At 39.5% G+C, this 22,532-nt stretch overlaps 1 protein-coding gene across 37 annotated transcripts in view; it reads left to right on the top strand.

The window, feature by feature from the left end:
* Window positions 1–19,539, top strand: part of PTPRD (protein tyrosine phosphatase receptor type D) — a 1,471,303-nt gene extending 1,451,764 nt beyond the window's left edge. For all 37 annotated transcript variants that reach the window (XM_075278421.1, XM_075278482.1, XM_075278474.1 and 34 more), the window contains 3 exons: window positions 8,163–8,317; window positions 14,677–14,812; window positions 16,224–19,539. In XM_075278421.1, the coding sequence (XP_075134522.1) occupies window positions 8,163–8,317; window positions 14,677–14,812; window positions 16,224–16,292 (360 nt within the window). In that variant the 3' untranslated portion in view covers window positions 16,293–19,539. The remainder of the gene's footprint in view (window positions 1–8,162; window positions 8,318–14,676; window positions 14,813–16,223) is intronic.
* Window positions 19,540–22,532: the final 2,993 nt, after the last annotated feature.

The raw sequence follows: 22,532 nt of genomic DNA, 5'->3' as shown, positions 1-22,532 counted from the left end.
TTCCACTTTGTAACACCTTGTCTGCAGTAAGAGGCAGTTATCTAGAGTAGAGAGGTCCAGCTGTAGAAATCGGACCCCTAAAGCTCTTTTCTACCTATTTGCATATTTTCATGAAAATGGAGCTTCAATGCAGAATAAGAAAGGCATCTTTGGAAAGTGCAGCCCTACTATCATTAGTTTGATAGCAATTTTCCTACTGGTAGACTCCTTATAAAGGATGAGATGAAGAAAGGGACAATATTTTCTGAATGTAACAGCTCTCCTATAGATGACTTTAGATTGTAGCTTAGCCCTCTCCATCACCATCAGTATAAATTCAAGGCCAAATAGAGTGAAATACAGCTAAATGCAGTAAAAATGCAGTGGTCACCCAGTGCTACTGCCTATGATCGGTGCCCGCACCGATCACAAACATTAACCCCTCCGGCGACTCAGTCATAGCTGACTGAGGTGCCATTTTCCCTGCGATCTGTGGGCGCCACCATTTTCCCTGTGATTGCAGGCACCCGGAGTAAGCTCTGGCGCCTGTGTCACACTACTATGACAGCCGGGAGCCTTGTGAACCTCTTTGTAGCCTGCAATAGAAGCCCCGGTATTTTGCAATGCTTTTCAATGCATTAGGGGTCAGACCCCTGGGGTTCAAGACCCCCAAGGGGGTCTAACAAATTTGAAAAAAAAGGTTGAAAAAAGTAAAAAAAATATATATATATAGAAATTTTTTTTAAAATATTAAAAGTTCAAATCACCCTCCTTTTCCTAGAACACATATACAAGTAGTTAACCCCTTAAGGACACAGCCCAAAAGTACGTTAAGGACCAGGCCTGTTTTTTCAAAATTGACATGTGTCACTTTAAATGGCAATAACTTTGAGACGCTTTAACTTACACAAGTGATTTTGAGAATGTTTTCTCGTAACACATTATACTTCATGTTAGTGGTAAACACTAATCAATATTTTTGTATTTACTTATTAAAAAAATAGGAAATTTGATGGAAATTTGGAAAAAATTGCAATTTTCAAAATGTGAAATTCTCTGCTTTTCAGGCAGATAGTTATACCACCCAAATACATTAATAAATATTATCTCCCATATCTCTGCTTTATATCGGCATCATCTTTTGATTGTATTTTAATTTATTTTGAACGTTACAAGGTTTACAAGTGTAACAGCGATTTTCCAGATTTACAAGAAATGTAACTGTTTGTTTTGTTTGTTTGTTTTACACACTTTATTTTATTTATTTTTTTTAAACTTTTTTACATTTGTGCTGTAAGCACACTAGAACCAGCGATCAGAGAGGATCACTGGTTCTATACTAACTATAGACTTGCAATACACGTGTATTGCAGTCTATAGAGGAAGCTAGCTATGCAGATGCATAGACTAGCTCCCACTCGTCCTGGCATCCAAGGGGTTAACCCTCCCCCCATCGGAGCTCGCTCCGATGGGGGGAGGGATTAAGGAGCAGCGTGTAGCTGTAAATTACAGCTCACACAGACTCCTGCTGCCGGCACCATGCTTTATAGCCCGGCCAAACCTCTAGGGTGCCATGATCACTATGGATCATGGCACCTTAAGGGTTAAACGGGGGGGGGGGGCCGGTGCAATCACCGTCCCTGCTGCTACAGGGGAAGCCTGGCTGTCAGATACAGCCGGCCTCCCATGGAGATCGCACAGGCTCTGCTTCTGAGCCCGTGCAATCTCAATCACGTACAGGTACGTGGGAATGCGGGAACTAACCACATTCCCTGACGTACAGGTACGTGATTTAACGTTAAGGGGTTAAATACTGTGAAACAGCTACACATTAAGTATCCCTGTGTCCAAAAACGCCTGCTCTGCAAACCTATAAAAATATTTTTCCCATATGGTAAACGCCATAGTAGGAGGAAAAGTCAAAAGAACCAAACTGCCGTTTTTTTTCACTATTTTGCCTTTGATAAAAATTTGAATAAAAGGTGATCAAAGCAAAAGTAATTCTCCAAAGTGGTATAACTAAAATGTACACCTGACCCCCGCAAAAAAAGATGCGCTATGCATCCCCATACACGGAAGTATAAAAAAGTTACGGGTGTCAGAATATGGCGACTTTTGGGGAAAAAAAATTAACACAGTTTTGGATTTTTGTTAAGGGGTTAAAATGTAAATCAAACCATATAAATTTGGTATCCTCAGAATCGTATCAAAACATAGAATACAGGTGACAGGTCATTTTGACTGCACATCGACCACTGTAAAAATAAAGCCCGTAAGAAAGTCGCACAAAAACACATTTTCTTCAAATCCACCCCATTCTGAACTTTTTCCAGATTCCCATGGCTCTGAAAGCGGAGAAATAAAGAAGTTATGTGGTTTAGAAGGGGGGGGAGTCAAAAACGAAAAACGAAAATCAAAAAATGCCGTCAGCAGGAAGGGGTTAAAAAAAGCTGGCGTTTTTACATATAGGTTTAATAGAAGCAGAAACTTCACAGAGGGAAAATCTGCAGACTTTCTGTGAAAAGGTGCATTTCCATCGCAGTTTTTCCTGCAACACTTTTTGGCTACAACTTGAGCGCACAAACTCTGACACGCTGTATACGTGCCAGATCGTGCTCCACTTTACTCGGCGTATACGCTCGTAACCCCCATTGAAATCAATGGGATCTTTTTGAGCACGCAAACCCTGACACGCTGTATACGTGCCAGATCGTGCTCCACTTTACTCGGTGTGAATTCAGCCTTATAATGTGTCTCGATCCAGCGTAATCCATAGTTGAATAAGACCGGCGTGCTACGTGTCAATATGTCTTACAACATTATAGAACTTATTATAAAAATAATATATTTATATGCAAAGCAAAAATTGTCAGCTGTAGAATCTGATGAACGTATTATATACCGTGGGAATGTCCAGCATGAAGTCTTTATGATTTACAGTACAATGGCTACAGACCGTTTACTAAAAATACAGCAAAGCCTTACACATTATAATTCTGATTTTGGCTTTACCCGTGTCATGCTTCATTCTCATAAGAGCTGTTCTTGTTGTTCTGGCTGATGTACAAGGTTCTCCATTAACAAGCATAGTCCAGGTTTTCCTCATTGTCCAGGAATGTCAGATTTATCATACTGAGTAACTTGCTCACTTGCTTTTTCTGCCAGCAACATTTTCTTCACAGCAGTGGGATCTAACCCAACTTCCAATCTGCCTGCCATTAAATATTATAAGATTGCCGTACACTATAAACTGAAAACCTAAAGCATTAGCAGACCTTACAATAGGATAACATTTTCCAGGATATTGAAACCCCTATGTTCGATGTAGGAGTGAACAAATACAATAATGCTAGAATTCCGTATAACTATTAGTCTTAAGCTACATTCACATGACAGTAATTAATGGCCATGTGACATCCATTTTTTTAATGGCTGCATTAAATTCGATGTCAATGAATGGGGGCTATTTACATGACATGGACCTTCAAAATATAGGTTATGTTCTATTTTTGTCCTTCTCTCTCAGGGTCAAGACAGCCATGAAAAATGGACACCATATGCACCTCAGTCATCTGAATGTAGCCTTGCATTCGACTGAAAAACTGCTATTTTAACAGCATCCGTCACATGTCCATTTTGACAACGCTTGAATTTAATTTGTCTATTCACAGGCCATTTTTTGAACAGTCTGTTTTTAATGGCTGACAAAAAGACTGACTTGCACTATCTTTGTCCGTTTTCACAGACACACTGACCCATTATAAATCAATGGATCCATTTTTAACTGATGTAAAATTGATCAGTGTCTTGGGTCAAAAAAGAAAGACCCAATTCATCCATTGTTTTCACTGACAGGTAAAAGCTGATGCAAAACTGAAGACACTCAATCAAAAATGGAAAAACGGAACAGAATGGAATTACTTTAATATCTGTTTTTGATGTCCGTTTTGCGTTCTTTACGTTCCGTTTTTTGATGTCCTCAGTTTTGCATCATTTTTTACCTTTGAAAATAACAGCTAAATTTCACTGGTCTTTCTTTTTTGACCCAACTGATCCACTATAAAATGATTTGAAACAGATGAAAATGAAAGTTACATCAATTAAAAACTGATCCATTGATTTCTATTAGATCCACGTTCCCATGAAAATGGACAAAGATAGTGCACGTCAGTTTTTTTTTGAAGGCCATAAAAAGAGACCGTCACAAAAAAAATCAAAATGTAAATAGACACATTGAAATCAATGTGTTCTCAAAATGGATGTGTGACAACAATAGCCATCAGTTGTCCGTTTTTCACTACCGTGTGCAAAGGCTACATTCACACAGCAGCATTAAATTCAATGTCAGTTTCTTTATACATTATTTCAAATACACCAGTTTATTTGCGTTTGGTAAATTTAACTTTGAAGGTGCTAGGTTGGAGACACCCTCTTGAAAATATTTGAAGGCCTTATGAGATGGGTCCACTGCATGATTTCCATAGCGGACCCTCCCATGGCTGAAACCAGTTGAAATTTTTATCCACAATATATGGATAAAAGGTTTACTTACATGTGTGTATATGTTATCCTGTGTGTATATGTTATCTCCACCATCTGAAGGCACAGATCATAAAGTGAGACGTTTTAAGCACAAAAGTGGATGTTAAAGTATAATAAACTGCCTCACATATCAATGTCTCTTCATTGTAAGAAAATTAGAAAAAGGATAGAATGTGTAAGATGCAAATAAATACAGAAAAAAATTATGCAAATGCTAAATATAAATGCTAGGTCATCTGTTTCAGGCTTATTTTGCTAAATGGGCCAGACAGTTATGATATACAGTGGGGCAAAAAAGTATTTAGTCAGTCACCAATAGTGCAAGTTCCACCACTTAAAAAGATGAGAGGCGTCTGTAATTTACATCATAGGTAGACCTCAACTATGAGAGACAAAATGAAAAAACAAATCCAGAAAATCACATTGTCTGATTTTGTAAGAATTTATTTGCAAATTATGGTGGAAAATAAGTATTTGGTCACCTACAAACAATCAAGATTTCTGGCTCTCACAGACCTGTAACTTCTTCTTTAAGAGTCTCCTCTTTCCTCCACTCATTACCTGTAGTAATGGCACCTGTTTAAACTTGTTATCAGTATAAAAAGACACCTGTGCACACCCTCAAACAGTCAGACTCCAAACTCCACTATGGTGAAGACCAAAGAGCTGTCAAAGGACACCAGAAACAAAATTGTAGCCCTGCACCAGGCTGGGAAGACTGAATCTGCAATAGGCAACTAGCTTGGATTGAAGAAATCAACTGTGGGAGCAATAATTAGAAAATGGAAGACATACAAGACCACTGATAATCTCCCTCGATCTGGGGCTCCACGCAAAATCTCACCCCGTGGGGTCAAAATGATCACAAGAACGGTGAGCAAAAATCCCAGAACCACGCGGGGGGACCTAGTGAATGAACTGCAGAGAGCAGGGACCAATGTAACAAAGCCTACCATCAGTAACACACTACGCCGCCAGGGACTCAGATCCTGCAGTACCAGACGTGTCCCACTGCTTAAGCCAGTACATATCCGGGCCCATCTGAAGTTTGCTAGAGAGCATTTGGATGATCCAGAAGAGTATTGGGAGAATGTCCTATGGTCTGATGAAACCAAACTGGAACTGTTTGGTAGAAACACAACTTTTCGTGTTTGGAGGAAAAAGAATACTGAGTTGCATCCATCAAACACCATACCTACTGTAAAGAATGGGGGTGGAAACATCATGCTTTGGGGCTGTTTCTCTGCAAAGGGGCCAGGACGACTGATCCTGGTACATGAAAGAATGAATGGGGCCATGTATCGTGAGATTTTGAGTGCAAACCTCCTTCCATCAGCAAGGGCATTGAAGATGAAACGTGGCTGGGTCTTTCAACATGACAATGATCCAAAGCACACCGCCAGGGCAACGAAAGAGTGGCTTTGTAAGAAGCATTTCAAGGTCCTGGAGTGGCCTAGCCAGTCTCCAGATCTCAACCCTATAGAAAACCTTTGGAGGGAGTTGAAAGTCCGTGTTGCCAAGCGACAGCCCCAAAACATCACTGCTCTAGAGGAGATCTGCATGGAGGAATGGGCCAACATACCAACAACAGTGTGTGCCAACCTTGTGAAGACTTACAGAAAACGTTTGACCTCTGTCATTGCCAACAAAGGATACAGTCCTATGAAAAAGTTTGGGCACCCCTATTAATCTTAATCATTTTTTGTTCTAAATATTTTGGTGTTTGCAACAGCCATTTCAGTTTGATATATCTAATAACTGATGGACACAGTAATATTTCAGGATTGAAATGAGGTTTATTGTACTAACAGAAAATGTGCAATATGCATTAAACCAAAATTTGACCGGTGTAAAAGTATGGGCACCTCAACAGAAAAGTGACATTAATATTTAGTAGATCCTCCTTTTGCAAAGATAACAGCCTCTAGTCGCTTCCTGTAGCTTTTAATCAGTTCCTGGATCCTGGATAAAGGTATTTTGGACAAACAATTCAAGTTCAGTTAAGTTAGATGGTCGCCGAGCATGGACAGCCCGCTTCAAATCATCCCACAGATGTTCAATGATATTCAGGTCTGGGGACTGGGATGGCCATTCCAGAACATTGTAATTGTTCCTCTGCATGAATGCCTGAGGATTTGGAGCGGTGTTTTGGATCATTGTCTTGCTGAAATATCCATCCCCGGCGTAACTTCAACTTCGTCACTGATTCTTGAACATTATTCTCAAGAATCTGCTGATACTGAGTGGAATCCATGCGACTCTCAACTTTAACAAGATTCCCGATGCCGGCATTGGCCACACAGCCCCAAAGCATGATGGAACCTCCACCAAATTTCACAGTGGGTAGCATGTGTTTTTCTTGGAATGCTGTTTCTTTTTGGACGCCATGCATAACGCCTTTTTTTATAACCAAACAACTCAATTTTTGTTTCCAAAATGAAGCTGCCTTGTCCAAATGTGCTTTTTCATACCTCAGGCAACTCTATTTGTGGCGTACGTGCAGAAACGGCTTCTTTCTCATCACTCTCCCATACAGCTTCTATTTGTGCAAAGTGCGCTGTATAGTTGACCGATGCACAGTGACATCATCTGCAGCAAGATGATGCTGCAGCTCTTTGGAGGTGGTCTGTGGATTGTCCTTGACTGTTCTCACCATTCTTCTTCTCTGCCTTTCTGATATTTTTCTTGGCCTGCCACTTCTGGGCTTAACAAGAACTGTCCCTGTGGTCTTCCATTTCCTTACTATGTTCCTCACAGTGGAAACTGACAGGTTAAATCTCTGAGACAACTTTTTGTATCCTTCCCCTGAACAACTATGTTGAACAATCTTTGTTTTCAGATCATTTGAGAGTTGTTTTGAGTAGCCCATGATGCCACTCTTCAGAGGAGATTCAAATAGGAGATCAACTTGCAATTGGCCACCTTAAATACCTTTTCTTATGATTGGATACATCTGGCTATGAAGTTCAAAGCTCACTGAGGTTACAAAACCAATTTTGTGCTTCAGTAAGTCAGTAAAAAGTAGTTAGGGGAATTCAAATCAATAAAATGATAAGGGTGCCCATACTTTTGCACCGGTCAAATTTTGGTTTAATGCATATTGCACATTTTCTGTTAGTACAATAAACCTCATTTCAATCCTGAAATATTACTGTGTCCATCAGTTATTAGATATATCAAACTGAAATGGCTGTTGCAAACACCAAAATATTTAGAACAAAAAATGATTAAGATTAATAGGGGTGCCCAAACTTTTTCATAGGACTGTATATAACAAAGTATTGAGATGAAATTTTGTTACTGACCAAATACTTATTTTCCACCATAATTTGCAAATAAATTCTTACAAAATCAGACAATGTGATTTTCTGGATTTGTTTTCTCATTTTGTCTCTCATAGTTGAGGTCTACCTATGATGTAAATTACAGACGCCTCTCATCTTTTTAAGTGGTGGAACTTGCACTATTGGTGACTGACTAAATACTTTTTTGCCCCACTGTATATATAGAGAGAGATTTTCTAGAGAACACTGAATATCTAGAAAACATTAATTATCTAGAGAACATTGATTATACAGAGAACATTGCTTGCATGCTGTATATTAATACAATTTTTTCCTAATTACTATTACCTTACACAGGATGGCCAATCACGGACAGTAAGACAATTTCAGTTTACTGACTGGCCAGAACAAGGGGTGCCAAAATCTGGAGAAGGTTTTATTGACTTCATTGGACAAGTACATAAAACAAAAGAACAGTTTGGACAGGATGGTCCAATATCTGTCCACTGCAGGTAAGTCTATGGCTGATGGAAATTTGTCATACAAAAACATCAGTTCTGCAAAAGGGCATCTCTATTCAGTATATGTTATCTTTTCACTGTGTAATAGAGGTAAAGAGTCAAGTGAAGGCCAAGAACTAATCATCTGATAGAATTGCTTGTGGATGAAAACATCTTTTATTCAGTATTAATCATGTGACCAAAAATAGCCTAAAGTATAATTGTGCGTTGGCATGTCTTACATTTCTTGACATAGATGTGTGATAATTAGAGATGAGCGAACAGTGTTCTATCGAACACATGTTCGATCGGATATCAGGGTGTTCGCCATGTTCGAATCGAATCGAACACCACGTGGTAAAGTGCGCCAAAATTCGATTCCCCTCCCACCTTCCCTGGCGCCTTTTTTGCACCAATAACAGCGCAGGGGAGGTGGGACAGGAACTACGACACTGGGGGCATTGAAAAAAATTGGAAAAAGTCATTGGCTGCCGAAATCAGGTGACCTCCATTTTAGACGAATAGTGGATTTCAAATCCGGGTCATATGAGAATGTGAACTTTGTGACTATGAGACAGGGATAGCTGTACAGGCAGGGATAGCTAGGGATAACCTTTATTTAGGGGGGAATGTTATTAAAAATAACTTTTTGGGGCTCTATCGGGTGTGTAATTGTGATTTTTGTGAGATAAACTTTTTCCCATAGGGATGCATTGGCCAGCGCTGATTGGCCGAATTCCGTACTCTGGCCAATCAGTGCTGGCCAATGCATTCTATTAGCTTGATGAAGCAGAGTGTGCACAAGGGTTCAAGCGCACCCTCGGCTCTGATGTAGCAGAGCCGAGGCTGCACAAGGGTTCAAGCGCACCCTCGGCTCTGATGTAGGAGAGCCGAGGGTGCACTTGAACCCTTGTGCACCCTCAGCTCTGCTACATCAGAGCCGAGGGTGCGCTTGAACCCTTGTGCACACTCTGCTTCATCAAGCTAATAGAATGCATTGGCCAGCGCTGATTGGCCAATGTATTCTATTAGCCTGATGAAGTAGAGCTGAATGTGTGTGCTAAGCACACACATTCAGCTCTACTTCATCGGGCTAATAGAATGCATTGGCCAGCGCTGATTGGCCAGAGTACGGAACTCGACCAATCAGCGCTGGCTCTGCTGGAGGAGGCGGAGTCTAAGATCGCTCCACACCAGTCTCCATTCAGGTCCGACCTTAGACTCCGCCTCCTCCGGCAGAGCCAGCGCTGATTGGCCGAATTCCGTACTCTGGCCAATCAGCACTGGCTAATGCATTGTATTGGCTTGATGAAGCAGTGCTGAATGTGTGTGCTTAGCACACACATTCAGCTCTACTTCATCGGGCTAATAGAATGCATTGGCCAGCGCTGATTGGCCGAATTCCGTACTCTGGCCAATCAGCACTGGCTAATGCATTGTATTGGCTTGATGAAGCAGTGCTGAATGTGTGTGCTTAGCACACACATTCAGCTCTACTTCATCGGGCTAATAGAATGCATTGGCCAATCAGCGCTGGCCAATGCATTCTATTAGCGTGAACTGAGTTTGCACAGGGGTTCTAGTGCACCCTCGGCTCTGCTACATCAGATTGCTACATCTGATGTAGCAGTGCCGAGTGTGCATCAGATGTGTAGTTGAGCAAAACTGACTCAGCACTGCTAAGTCTGCATTCGCATAGGAATGCATTGGCCAGCCTTCGGCCAATCAGCGCTGGCTCTGCCGGAGGAGGCGGAGTCTAAGGTCGGACCTGAATGGAGACTGGTGTGGAGCTATCTTAGACTCCGCCTCCTCCAGCAGAGCCAGCGCTGATTGGTCGAGTTCCGTACTCTGGCCAATCAGCACTGGCTAATGCATTGTATTGGCTTGATGAAGCAGTGCTGAATGTGTGTGCTTAGCACACACATTCAGCTCTACTTCATCGGGCTAATAGAATGCATTAGCCAATCAGCGCTGGCCAATGCATTCTATTAGCGTGAACTGAGTTTGCACAGGGGTTCTAGTGCACCCTCGGCTCTGCTACATCAGATTGCTACATCTGATGTAGCAGTGCCGAGTGTGCATCAGATGTGTAGTTGAGCAAAACTGACTCAGCACTGCTAAGTCTGCATTCGCATAGGAATGCATTGGCCAGCCTTCGGCCAATCAGCGCTGGCTCTGCCGGAGGAGGCGGAGTCTAAGGTCGGACCTGAATGGAGACTGGTGTGGAGCGATCTTAGACTCCGCCTCCTCCAGCAGAGCCAGCGCTGATTGGCCGAATTCCGTACTCTGGCCAATCAGCACTGGCTAATGCATTGTATTGGCTTGATGAAGCAGTGCTGAATGTGTGTGCTTAGCACACACATTCAGCTCTACTTCATCGGGCTAATAGAATGCATTGGCCAGCGCTGATTGGCCGAATTCCGTACTCTGGCCAATCAGCACTGGCTAATGCATTGTATTGGCTTGATGAAGCAGTGCTGAATGTGTGTGCTTAGCACACACATTCAGCTCTACTTCATCGGGCTAATAGAATGCATTGGCCAATCAGCGCTGGCCAATGCATTCTATTAGCGTGAACTGAGTTTGCACAGGGGTTCTAGTGCACCCTCGGCTCTGCTACATCAGATTGCTACATCTGATGTAGCAGTGCCGAGTGTGCATCAGATGTGTAGTTGAGCAAAACTGACTCAGCACTGCTAAGTCTGCATTCGCATAGGAATGCATTGGCCAGCCTTCGGCCAATCAGCGCTGGCTCTGCCGGAGGAGGCGGAGTCTAAGGTCGGACCTGAATGGAGACTGATGTGGAGCGATCTTAGACTCCGCCTCCTCCAGCAGAGCCAGCGCTGATTGGCCGAATTCCGTACTCTGGCCAATCAGCACTGGCTAATGCATTGTATTGGCTTGATGAAGCAGTGCTGAATGTGTGTGCTTAGCACACACATTCAGCTCTACTTCATCGGGCTAATAGAATGCATTGGCCAGCGCTGATTGGCCGAATTCCGTACTCTGGCCAATCAGCACTGGCTAATGCATTGTATTGGCTTGATGAAGCAGTGCTGAATGTGTGTGCTTAGCACACACATTCAGCTCTACTTCATCGGGCTAATAGAATGCATTGGCCAATCAGCGCTGGCCAATGCATTCTATTAGCGTGAACTGAGTTTGCACAGGGGTTCTAGTGCACCCTCGGCTCTGCTACATCAGATTGCTACATCTGATGTAGCAGTGCCGAGTGTGCATCAGATGTGTAGTTGAGCAAAACTGACTCAGCACTGCTAAGTCTGCATTCGCATAGGAATGCATTGGCCAGCCTTCGGCCAATCAGCGCTGGCTCTGCCGGAGGAGGCGGAGTCTAAGGTCGGACCTGAATGGAGACTGGTGTGGAGCTATCTTAGACTCCGCCTCCTCCAGCAGAGCCAGCGCTGATTGGTCGAGTTCCGTACTCTGGCCAATCAGCACTGGCCAATGCATTTCTATGGGGAAAAGTTAGCTTGCGAAAATCGCAAACTGACAGGGATTTCCATGAAATAAAGTGACTTTTATGCCCCCAGACATGCTTCCCCTGCTGTCCCAGTGTCATTCCAGGGTGTTGGTATCATTTCCTGGGGTGTCATAGTGGACTTGGTGACCCTCCAGACACGAATTTGGGTTTCCCCCTTAACGAGTTTATGTTCCCCATAGACTATAATGGGGTTCGAAACCCATTCGAACACTCGAACAGTGAGCGGCTGTTCGAATCGAATTTCGAACCTCGAACATTTTAGTGTTCGCTCATCTCTAGTGATAATATGGCACACATTTGGTTCAAGAACTTTTCTTGCACCACATATGGAGCACATTCCCTGTTCTTTACTTCATTCACCAAAGTCTCTGAATTTTAGAGCGGTGGAAATCAGTTGGACCAAGGTGGGGTCGCCATGGTCCAACATATTTATTATAATAACTAATGCCAATTTGCTGCCATGAGTTATACATGAAATTTACATCAGTTCCTGGTAAAGCTTTCTATTCTGGCGTACAAAATGCCAGTGTTAACAAATCTTCCTCTATGTATTTATATATCAATTTTCCATCATCAGAATATCTATGTTCAGGAAATTAAGAGATTCACCATAACAGTTCGCACTTTAACCTCCATGTTTTACCATAAGTACAATTGTGACCCATTCTAGAATCTTGACCCACTTTTACTTGCACAATGTGATTCAAAAACTTGTTAACCCATTGTAGCAGCCTAAAATCCTGTAGGCACATCAAAACTCATATTTACACTATGTTCTTCTAAAAATAAAACAACACCATTCCATATCCTGTTTTTTTTTTATTATTGCCTGCCGTACCAGACCTTCACTGTGTTTGCCTTGGGTGCAGTGAAATTTCATTAACATTGTACATGGTATATAACTATTGACCTTGCTCTATTCTATTTTCGCAACTTCCCACCATACAATTATGCACACACATAAAAATTTTCTGGACCAAAATCTATGCGATATCCTCATATGGATACCATGGCAGATCTGTTGTGGTTTTGGCATTGATTTCATCCCTCTCTTTGAAATAGATACTCAATGAAATTTCACTCAAAAGATTAACAGGCTGCATATTTTAAAGCTCAAACCATATGTCAATTTTCGTGTGGAAAAAAATCTACATACGAAAATCTCATTATTATAAAGAAGACCTTTCAAGTCTTCTGACATTGGCAGGGTTATACACTGAATTCAGCCCACTAAAACTTTGCCGTTATGTGCCCTGGTTGCACTGTTAGTTCCAGCACTGATATTGCTACAATGTCAGAGTGGCCAGCCTTACAGCTCAGTATCATCGTTGGATTGCAAGGAACACCCCTCCTGACAGTATAAAGCGGGTGTTACTCACTGCCCAGCGATGATACTGAACTGTAAAGCCAGCCCCTCTGACAGTGCAGTGATCATGGTGCCGAAACTAATGGGGCACATACTGGCAAAGTTGACAGTGCGCTGAATTCAGCACATTGGCATTCGTCAATAGACATTTGTTCTGAACACCATATTAAGTGTTAGGGTGCCATCAGAGGGGCTTGTCACAGCCATATAACATTCAAAAAAATATTTGACATGATATTTCTGATAGGATTCATTTATTGAGTGATAACAACAAATCCAGGCAACAATATTGAGAATACCTAGTCAAATGAGTCATTCTAGTCACTCTACAGATCCCAGCTGTTTTTCACAAACCTTCTTCAATGGGATGTGGAAGACTGGATAAGGTTGAGAAAGCTGCTTGGAAAAGGCTTAAAAAAATCCTGGACCAAAGGCCCAAAACCCCAATGCATTTTCCCAGAGGGTCATCTTTTTTTGTTCATGACTGTATATAGGCTTAGGCTCTGTCCACTAGTGTTGTACAGTAGCTTACATTGCACTGAAATAGCTCTGTCTCTCCCGCCCTTGGCTCAGCCTGCCTTTCTCAGAGTGGGAGCCACGTTTGGGATCTGTTGAATGACTTGGTTAACTATTTATTTTCAATATTGATCCCTCCATATAGCATGTCGCCTGGATCTGGTTGTTATCACTCAATAAATTTATACTATCAGCAATATCCTCTCAATGGATTACTTTGAATATTTTCCTGGATATAATACTGTAAGATGGAAATGAAAGGTCCTCTTTAAATGTTACTGTAGTACATTGAGTGTGAATCCTTAGTATGAATCATTGCATGGAAAACTGACACATAGTACGTAATGTGTGCATGTAGCCTAAATGTTTCAGATAATGTTATAGTTGTGTACAAGAACAACAACTTATCTAGCATAAGTTTTGCTCCCAAGATTTAATATATATAGTCACTATTTTCATGTCTCATCATACCATATGCTTATGTATAGATAATTAATCTGTACTAGGCCAGGGGGCCTTCACCCAAAATGGCATTGAATAACAATATAAACATTATGCAAGTAATAGTGTATATTGTAGAAAAAGAGTAAATGGGAATACTTGATATTTTTCAAAACTTCTTTTTAAAATCCATTAACATAGCAAAACACTGGCTATTCCTCTAAGTAGCAGGTGCATCATTAATATGCGTGAATGGAATCGATCGCATGCGGCTTGCACATTAGGGGCACCACGCTACCCATAGTTTTCTTCACCTTGTGAAAATCATAATAAACAAGGCTTATAGTTTTGTTTTCTATGATGTGAGCTAATGATGAAATTGAATTTAATGTACATCGAGACCACTCCATAATACAGAATGGTTTCTAGTCTCATGAATATGTCATCAGCAAATCTACAGGCCTGAGAATTGAGATTTAAGAAAAACAAACAAAAGGCTAGAGTTCATCTGACCTCCTCTTATCATGCTTTCCCCTTTATAAACAGTGCTGGAGTTGGACGGACTGGAGTATTCATTACGTTAAGTATTGTTTTGGAACGAATGAGATATGAGGGTGTTGTAGATATCTTCCAGACTGTCAAAATGTTGAGAACACAACGACCTGCTATGGTACAGACAGAGGTGAGTAGAATCATTAACAAGGTGTCTAACCGTCAGTAATAATTGAACTTACGGAGTCATTTTTGAGAAAGTGCCAGAGTATAAAAATATGTACATTCAAGTTATCTTACTACCACATCATATATAATAATACATCAGCTTAATAAAAGTGATGTTTTAGCTGTTCTTTTCTTAATTTTGGAGATTTTCCAGGATGGCTGATCTTGTCACCCTCCCCAGTAGTTTGCAGGGGCATGGTTTTTAGCCTCTTCTTTGCTTACATTGGACTGCCTATCTTCATGCCATCTACGTAGTAACATGGAATTGCCTGTTCATCCCGTTAATCCCCTTTAAATTTGAGGGATGTCAAAAGTCAGACCTAATCTGATATTAATGCCTATTTTAATGATATTGTTATCCTGGAAAACTCCATTAATAGATAGAATAATGTCATTCCTGGGTCACATCAATACACTATACTGTAAAGCACAGCCATACCATGTGATATGAACGTGAACTGTAGAAAAGGCATCTTGAACTGGGAGAGTTTGTTATACACTAAACATATGTGAAGAGTTTTGCCCTTACATGAAGCAGCAATAACTTCTGACATGACCATTCATTTAATGGTGGACTCCCAAATGCATATATCACAGACACTTACCCATTGTAGAACACCTTGTAGATCATATTTGCCATTTTTTTGGAGAGGTCATTCGAAGTTTCTACAAGACTTATATCCATCACACAAAATTCTTTCAACATAGTGTTACAACTCCACCATATGATCATGATCTGCTTAGTGTCCACATACTGTAAGTATTACTACTTTAAAAATTTAGTTATTTTCAGTTAAAGTTTTTTCTTTTCTTTTTTTTTAGAAAATTCATGTTTTTAGTTTTTTGTTAGCATTTTAAAAAGTAACATTTTGTGTAAATTACTGCAGAATCATTGCATGATAGAACAAAGTAGTTGCTAGTAGCCTTATATTTCATATCAGTTATAGCCATTACTAATAGAGATGAGCGAGTACTGTTCGGTCAGCTGATCCGAACAGCACGCTCCATAGAAATGAATGGATGCACCTGGTACTTCCGCTTTGACGTCGGCCGGCCGCTTAACCCCCCGCGTGCCGGCTACGTCCATTCATTTCTATGCGAGCGTGCTGTTCAGATCGGCTGATCCGAACAGTACTCGCTCATCTCTAATTACTAACATTGGTACATACGTACTTCTTTTTCCCTAAATAAAGTATATAGACAGTACCTATAAATAATATACAGTATACAGCAGGATCTTAGTTTCGGCCTTTAAAGAATGATTGATATTAGTTTCATTCATTTATAAGACCATAACCATCTACATGGATATGAGTTGTACTTACCGCTGGTCATGCATTTGAGGGTTATATTTAACCTTTTTGCTTTTTCAGGACCAGTATCAGTTCTGTTACCGAGCAGGGCTTGAATATTTGGGCAGCTTTGATCACTATGCAACGTAGAAGTTTTGGCCCATCCTGGAAATTTCCTGCAGGCCCTTCAAGATCCAGAGAGCCTCTTCTGAGCCATAAAGGTGTGCTTGGGAAGTATTTCTTAACTCCTAGCTAAAGACCAATCACAGCAATTGGATAATATTAAAAAAAAAAAACAACAACAAAAAAAAAAAAACACAAAACATTTTTTTTCTGGATGGACCAAGACTACACAGATAAATAATCTAACCTAAGCAAATTATATCAATCCTGACTGGTGAGACATCTGAAGGATTCATTTCACCAACCAACATGTCTCAAGGAATAAAGCTGGCAATGAAGGAACAATGTGAAATCCACAAAGAACCATTATTTTGTCTAAGACTGCATGAGTGTTCAACAATGAATCTTAGGAATACACAGCAGGATGTTTAATACGTCGGCTTCGGGCTCCTAAGACAAATGCAATCTTTGCAGCGATATCGACCCTTCTCCATCAATGATCACGATAACACGTTAGTGAAACAAATGGGTGGGAAGTGTCTAAAGAAAATCAAAGTCATTTATTTAGTTTTTTAGTATTGTAAAGATACTGCTGACCTGTGCTTCATTATTAACTGTGTAAACTTTATTTTCTTTTTTTTTTTTTTTTTTTAACAAAAGTTTATAAGGAAGTGAATAAAACATTGCATAACTGTTAATTTTTTCGATCAAGAATTGTATTTTTTTTTAAATGCGGTAGAACTGTTATATGTAATAATTTTCATTAGAAATAGTCAAACATTGAAAACTTTTGCACACGTTTGTGCAGCCCTGACATTTAACCATACCATAATTTTTATCATATATTTCATTTACACTTTTTTGCCATTCTTAATATATATATATATATATTTTTTGCATCAAGACAAGCTATTTTTTCATCTTGTTTGGAATCAACAGGGAGTCGCAAAGTATAAAGCTGCTGCAAACATATATAGAAGTATATATAGATACACACACATATCTATCTGTTCTTCCATGATTTTCATGATATTGATCAGTGGGAAGATATTTAACCATGAGACCATTTCATCGACCGGAAGGTTTGCATTTCCAATGTGTGTTATTTTTTTGCTTTTATTCATAAAGAAATGAGGAATGCACATCAGTGATATCCTAGGTTCACCAAATATATTCACTCACATTTCCATGTGCCCACATATGTATTATTCTGTTCCACCGCTCAATATTTTTTTAACACTTTAGTGCAATAATGAACCATCTTGTATATTATACAGGATATGTGCATGCAAGAAATGTCAGTGTTTATCAGAGAGAAACTATTGTATTATACGATGTATGAACAGGTTTTCAAAGCAAATTGTATCCAAGCATTTATTATACGTGGTATATGATTACGTATGTCATTTGTAAAATATGTAAAAAAAAAAAAACAACAAAAAACATGACGACAAGAAAAAAATCAAATCAAGGGCAAAGCCAAAAAAAATCCCCTATCCTGCTTAATGGAAATAATGTAGTGTCACAGCAGTTTGGTAATGCTGCTTAGTTTCTTTTGATTTTTTTCCTTGCTTTTGCATTTAGAGTGCCTTATATTTGATGCTTTTAAGCAACAATTCTGTTTGACCGTTGCCCGTCTGTTTCCCCATAATAATATTATTATTTCTATAAGTTGAGAAAACTAGAGTTATACCTGCTTTTATGCGATATACACAGCTATTTTTTTAACCAATATCATTATGCAGGAGCTTAGTATTCTTCCAAGCCCTTCTATACTAATATTATTTTAAGTAAACTGCCTATTCATTTTCTTACTATTGCAAACATATGCGTCGGTGCATTATTCAGGCAGCCATTTTATAGTCTTGTGCAGCATGTGAAATCACTAAGAGCTCGTGGCATTTCTAAGTACGTAATGTGTACAACGCGTGATACACAATTTCTTTGTGAATTTACAGGCTGCATTAACAATGTGTGTATACTGATAAATAATGGTATTATTAATGTATCCAAATACTTAGGGGCTTTTCAGTGGCCTGTAAAATGGCTGCCTTTTTGAGTAACATCAGCAGATGGCCATAGATGGTCATCTGGGCTTAAATACAGAACGCTATTTTAAAAGAACACTCTGGCACTTTATTGATGCCAGCGCCAAATCATGCTTACCTTGCCAGTTTTCATTAAAAAAAAAATATATATATATATTTTCGTTTCATCAGCTCATTCATATAAACATGAGTCGTACAATATAGATAGGAATGGCTAGATCTGTATCTGTATTGTACTGAGCTTTTTCACTAGTCTTCAATTTTATTTGGCAGCCATTTTAAAATTCAGACTCTGCAATGGATTTACGTCATAGCACTTTTGTATTAATACTAATAATAATAATGGATGGCTACCTCTGATTAAAAAAAAATTAAAACAACATAAAAAGAATGTGCTTTTCTTGGGGTATCTTTACTATTTTCTCATGTAGACAGTATTCTTTATACATGAATTGTTCTAAATTTGTCTGTTACGTATTTGCATTTATGAACAGAAGTTGTGTTTATCTCTGTTATCGGACATATCATATTTTTATAGACTCGCATTCGCCAACAAATGTTTTCAAGAGTTGTGTTTTTGTTTGCTTATATCCACTCATATATAATGTAGTTTCAGTTCCAATCAATGATGTGCATTCCACTTTCTGTTATTAACTGTACGTGGTACGTTATTAAAGAAGCATCTTTCTGTGCAAAATACATCAAAGGCAGAAAATGCGTTTCTTAAGCATTATTGGTACGGTGCTATTATTTACCTATATCAGTATAGTTATGTATAATTTTGTAATTAGTTACATGAAAAAACATAAACATGATTTGTATAGAACTTCATATTAGCACTGTATTTTTGTCTTATTTTTCTTTTTTCTATTTTCTTTTCCTTTTTTTCTTTTTTTAATGCATGATAGAGTATTACAAAATTATGACTTAAAGATGGCCCTCTGGGGAGAAATTGCACTTTCAAAACCTTTGTACTATGCACTGCCCTATTGATTCTACACCCAATGTTATTACTTGAACCCATCTTTAAATAAAAGAAAACAAAAAAAAACAACAACAAATTCTGCTATGAAATTCACATTTGTGTAAATAACACAATACATTGGAAGAGACAGTTTTGCCTTGATAAAAGTGCAGATATATTTTTCTCCCTTCGCTCCCTTTTGATGGCAGGCCTTGCTAACACTTCTAATAAATATTTTTGCCCTGATGCTCAAAAAAAAAAATCTCAAACATTTTGATGACTTCACCTTTTACATATGTTTCGTGGCTTTGCCATTCAAGCTTGGAGTGTCTTTACAAGAGTATACAGACTGTGTTCTTTGCTCTCGTTTTGGATGCATAGACTGGAAAAAGTTATAAAAAAAATAAACTTGTAAAATGGCTTGTTAAAAATACAATTACCTCTACTTAGTAGTACGCGTAAATGTTTTACAAGATGAAAGGCGTGCTTTTTATTTTCTTACTTCGTTACATCGGTGGCGAAAGAAGTCTGTCTGAAAATCAGTCCTTTGCTGACACAAGTTCCATTTGTTACAGATGAATTCTAATAAAAATGTCAGTGTTATGCAGTCCTGGTTATCTTTTCTGAATCTTGTTTGACCGCATTGGGGACAATCTTTGGTACTATGACAAACTATGAGAGTTCTGATCATTTTAGCCCATCAATAAAGACCTCTGAAATGTAATGGAAATGTGATTTAATTTACATTTATTGACATAAGTAAAGGGCAGGGTAAAAGGATAAGGTCCCTTAAGAAACATAAAAGGTAGGTGACATTCAGCTGCTGCCTGATACTGCCCAACAGATGATCAAGATGTCCCAATCACAAATTCATGACTCAATATTGCAATTTGTGACCATCCATTAAAATGGGAACAAGACCAACCTGGAATGAGCTACATCTCTCATGGCACCAAATACGCATCTATGGTACGTATGATCTTATGTTTATAAATTTTAAAGACCTGTTGCCAAGTACAAAATACTATCTTATATTATTTGATTCTTGTTGTTCCCCTGAACAATCTGATTCTTTTTAAAATCTGTTCACCCATTCAAAACATAAAGTCCCTGGCCCCTTTCTCAGAGAAAAACATAAGATTAGGGCCCACTTGGAGAATCAGAGCTATAACTGTAACATCACAAACCATAAATATAAGAATAACTTCTTTACATCAGTCATGCTCTTTGGGCTTGTCCACTTTTAGACCAATATTGAGAGATAAATGTTATTGTTGGTATAATAAATAGTTGTGCAATATTCCAATATACTGTTAGGAAATTGCCAGGACAACAATTCCCCAGTAACTGCTGAACCCTGAAGGAAGGGGCACAAGAGACAGTGAGCCCTGGTCTGAAACCTCCCACTGTCCCTTCCTGCTTGCTGGTCTTATCCTAAGTGATAGACGACAACTTAGAGACAATCCCTTGCTACATACGTGACACAAAAAACGCAGACAAGACAACAACAACAAAGGGAGGTCAGCTAGCCAGGGTTCGGTAACAGTCGAGCAATGCGGTGTCAAAATCAATATCCAAAAGAGTAGTAATAGGGAAAACCAGAGGTCAAGAATCAGAATACATGAATAAACAGCAAGAGAAAAAGCCAGCACGCACAAAGTAATAGCAAGCATCAATGTGAATGTGAGCCAAGAATAAATAGGGAGGAAGAACCCGCCCTGAACCTGATAGGATGGCAGGCTGTCAATCACAGGGCAAAGCAAAGTTTAACTCTTAGGCTCCGTTCTCACCGAATAATGACCCCCCCCCCCCCCATTTAGACATGTATACACGTGTCAGAGCATGGCACTTCAAAACAGATCCGATTGATTTCAATGGGTGCCGGCTTACGCGCGTAACGCATTGAAATCAATGGGTTACAAAGCCTCCCATTGATTTCAATGTATAGCGCATGTAAGCCAGCACCCATTGAAATCAGTGGGATCTGTTTTGAAGTGCCGCACTCTGACACATGTATATGTGTCTCAATGAGCGACGAGTTACTCCGTGAAAACAGAGCCTTAGAGGAAAAAGAAGGTGAAGGAGACGGGTGTGGAGGAAAATCAATTAACAAGGTGAAGGAATAGGACAGAGTTCAGACAATGCAACCAAAAACTCTAAGCAAGTTATCAAACTGTGCATGCCTCCTGCGCCGCAGCATGCGAGCAGAGGGTGGCGCAGAGACCAGAACAGGCAGAGATGTTACATATACTTTCTGGATCCATCACTTGCAGGTTTTTTGACCTCTGCTTGCTGTCATTCATTCTGCTTACTCTCAGTGGATAAAATTCAGTGTGTGGTCATGTGATATACAGTCCATGGTCATGTGATGCACAGCTTGTTATTGGACAGATGTCTGATTAATGAGTTCAAACTATAATGAGCTGTGCACTTGTGTGTCCATCATGGACTAATATTATATCCACTGAAAGTAAATAGAATGAATTAGATCTAGAAAACGGTGAGAATTTGATTCAGAAATTTAATGGAAAATTGCCCAACTTTTATTATACAAACAATAACATTTGTCCTTTAATACTGGTCTGAAAGTGGAAAATCCCTTTAACATAAATTATATATATTGGTGGATAGCAGTTGTTTAAATATGACAGCCGCTCAGGAGTAATAGATACAGCCGAGGCCTGGCTTCAATGCCAAGGATCGGTACCTGCACCGATTGCAGGCATTAATCCTGCTGATGCCTTGGTCAGAGTTAAATCAGGCACTATTTTATGCATGTGCGTCACCATTTCAGCTTGGATCGTTTTCCCTATTGAAGGCTCCTAGGCTTGTCATTAGGTTGCTTCTATTACAGACTGTGCTAGGCAGCTTGTAATAAAAGTATATAGATTTTACAACGCATTCCATTAGATATCAGGCCCAATTAATTTAAAGAAACCCTAGGTGGTCTAAAAATAAAAGTAAAAGAAATATTAAAAGTTTAAATCACCCAATTTCCCTAGATATAAAAGTAAGTAAATAAAGTTAATCACATAGGCATTAGGTATCCGTGTGTGAAAACAGCCAATCTACTAACTCAAAAAAAATATTTTAGCAGAAAAAAAACCAAAAGAACCAAATAGCCTTTTTTTGCCACTTTTCTTCACATATAAATTTGAATAAAAATCAATCAAAACATCAGACATCCTTAAAGCGATATAACTAGAGATGAGCAAGTAGTATTTGATCGAATACCTCCCCTACATAGTTATTGGT

This window comes from Leptodactylus fuscus, chromosome 1 (assembly GCF_031893055.1).
Source record: "Leptodactylus fuscus isolate aLepFus1 chromosome 1, aLepFus1.hap2, whole genome shotgun sequence".
Lineage (NCBI taxonomy): Eukaryota > Metazoa > Chordata > Amphibia > Anura > Leptodactylidae > Leptodactylus > Leptodactylus fuscus.
Note: the sequence above shows the minus strand (reverse complement) of the source record. Positions and strands in the feature narration are given on the sequence as shown.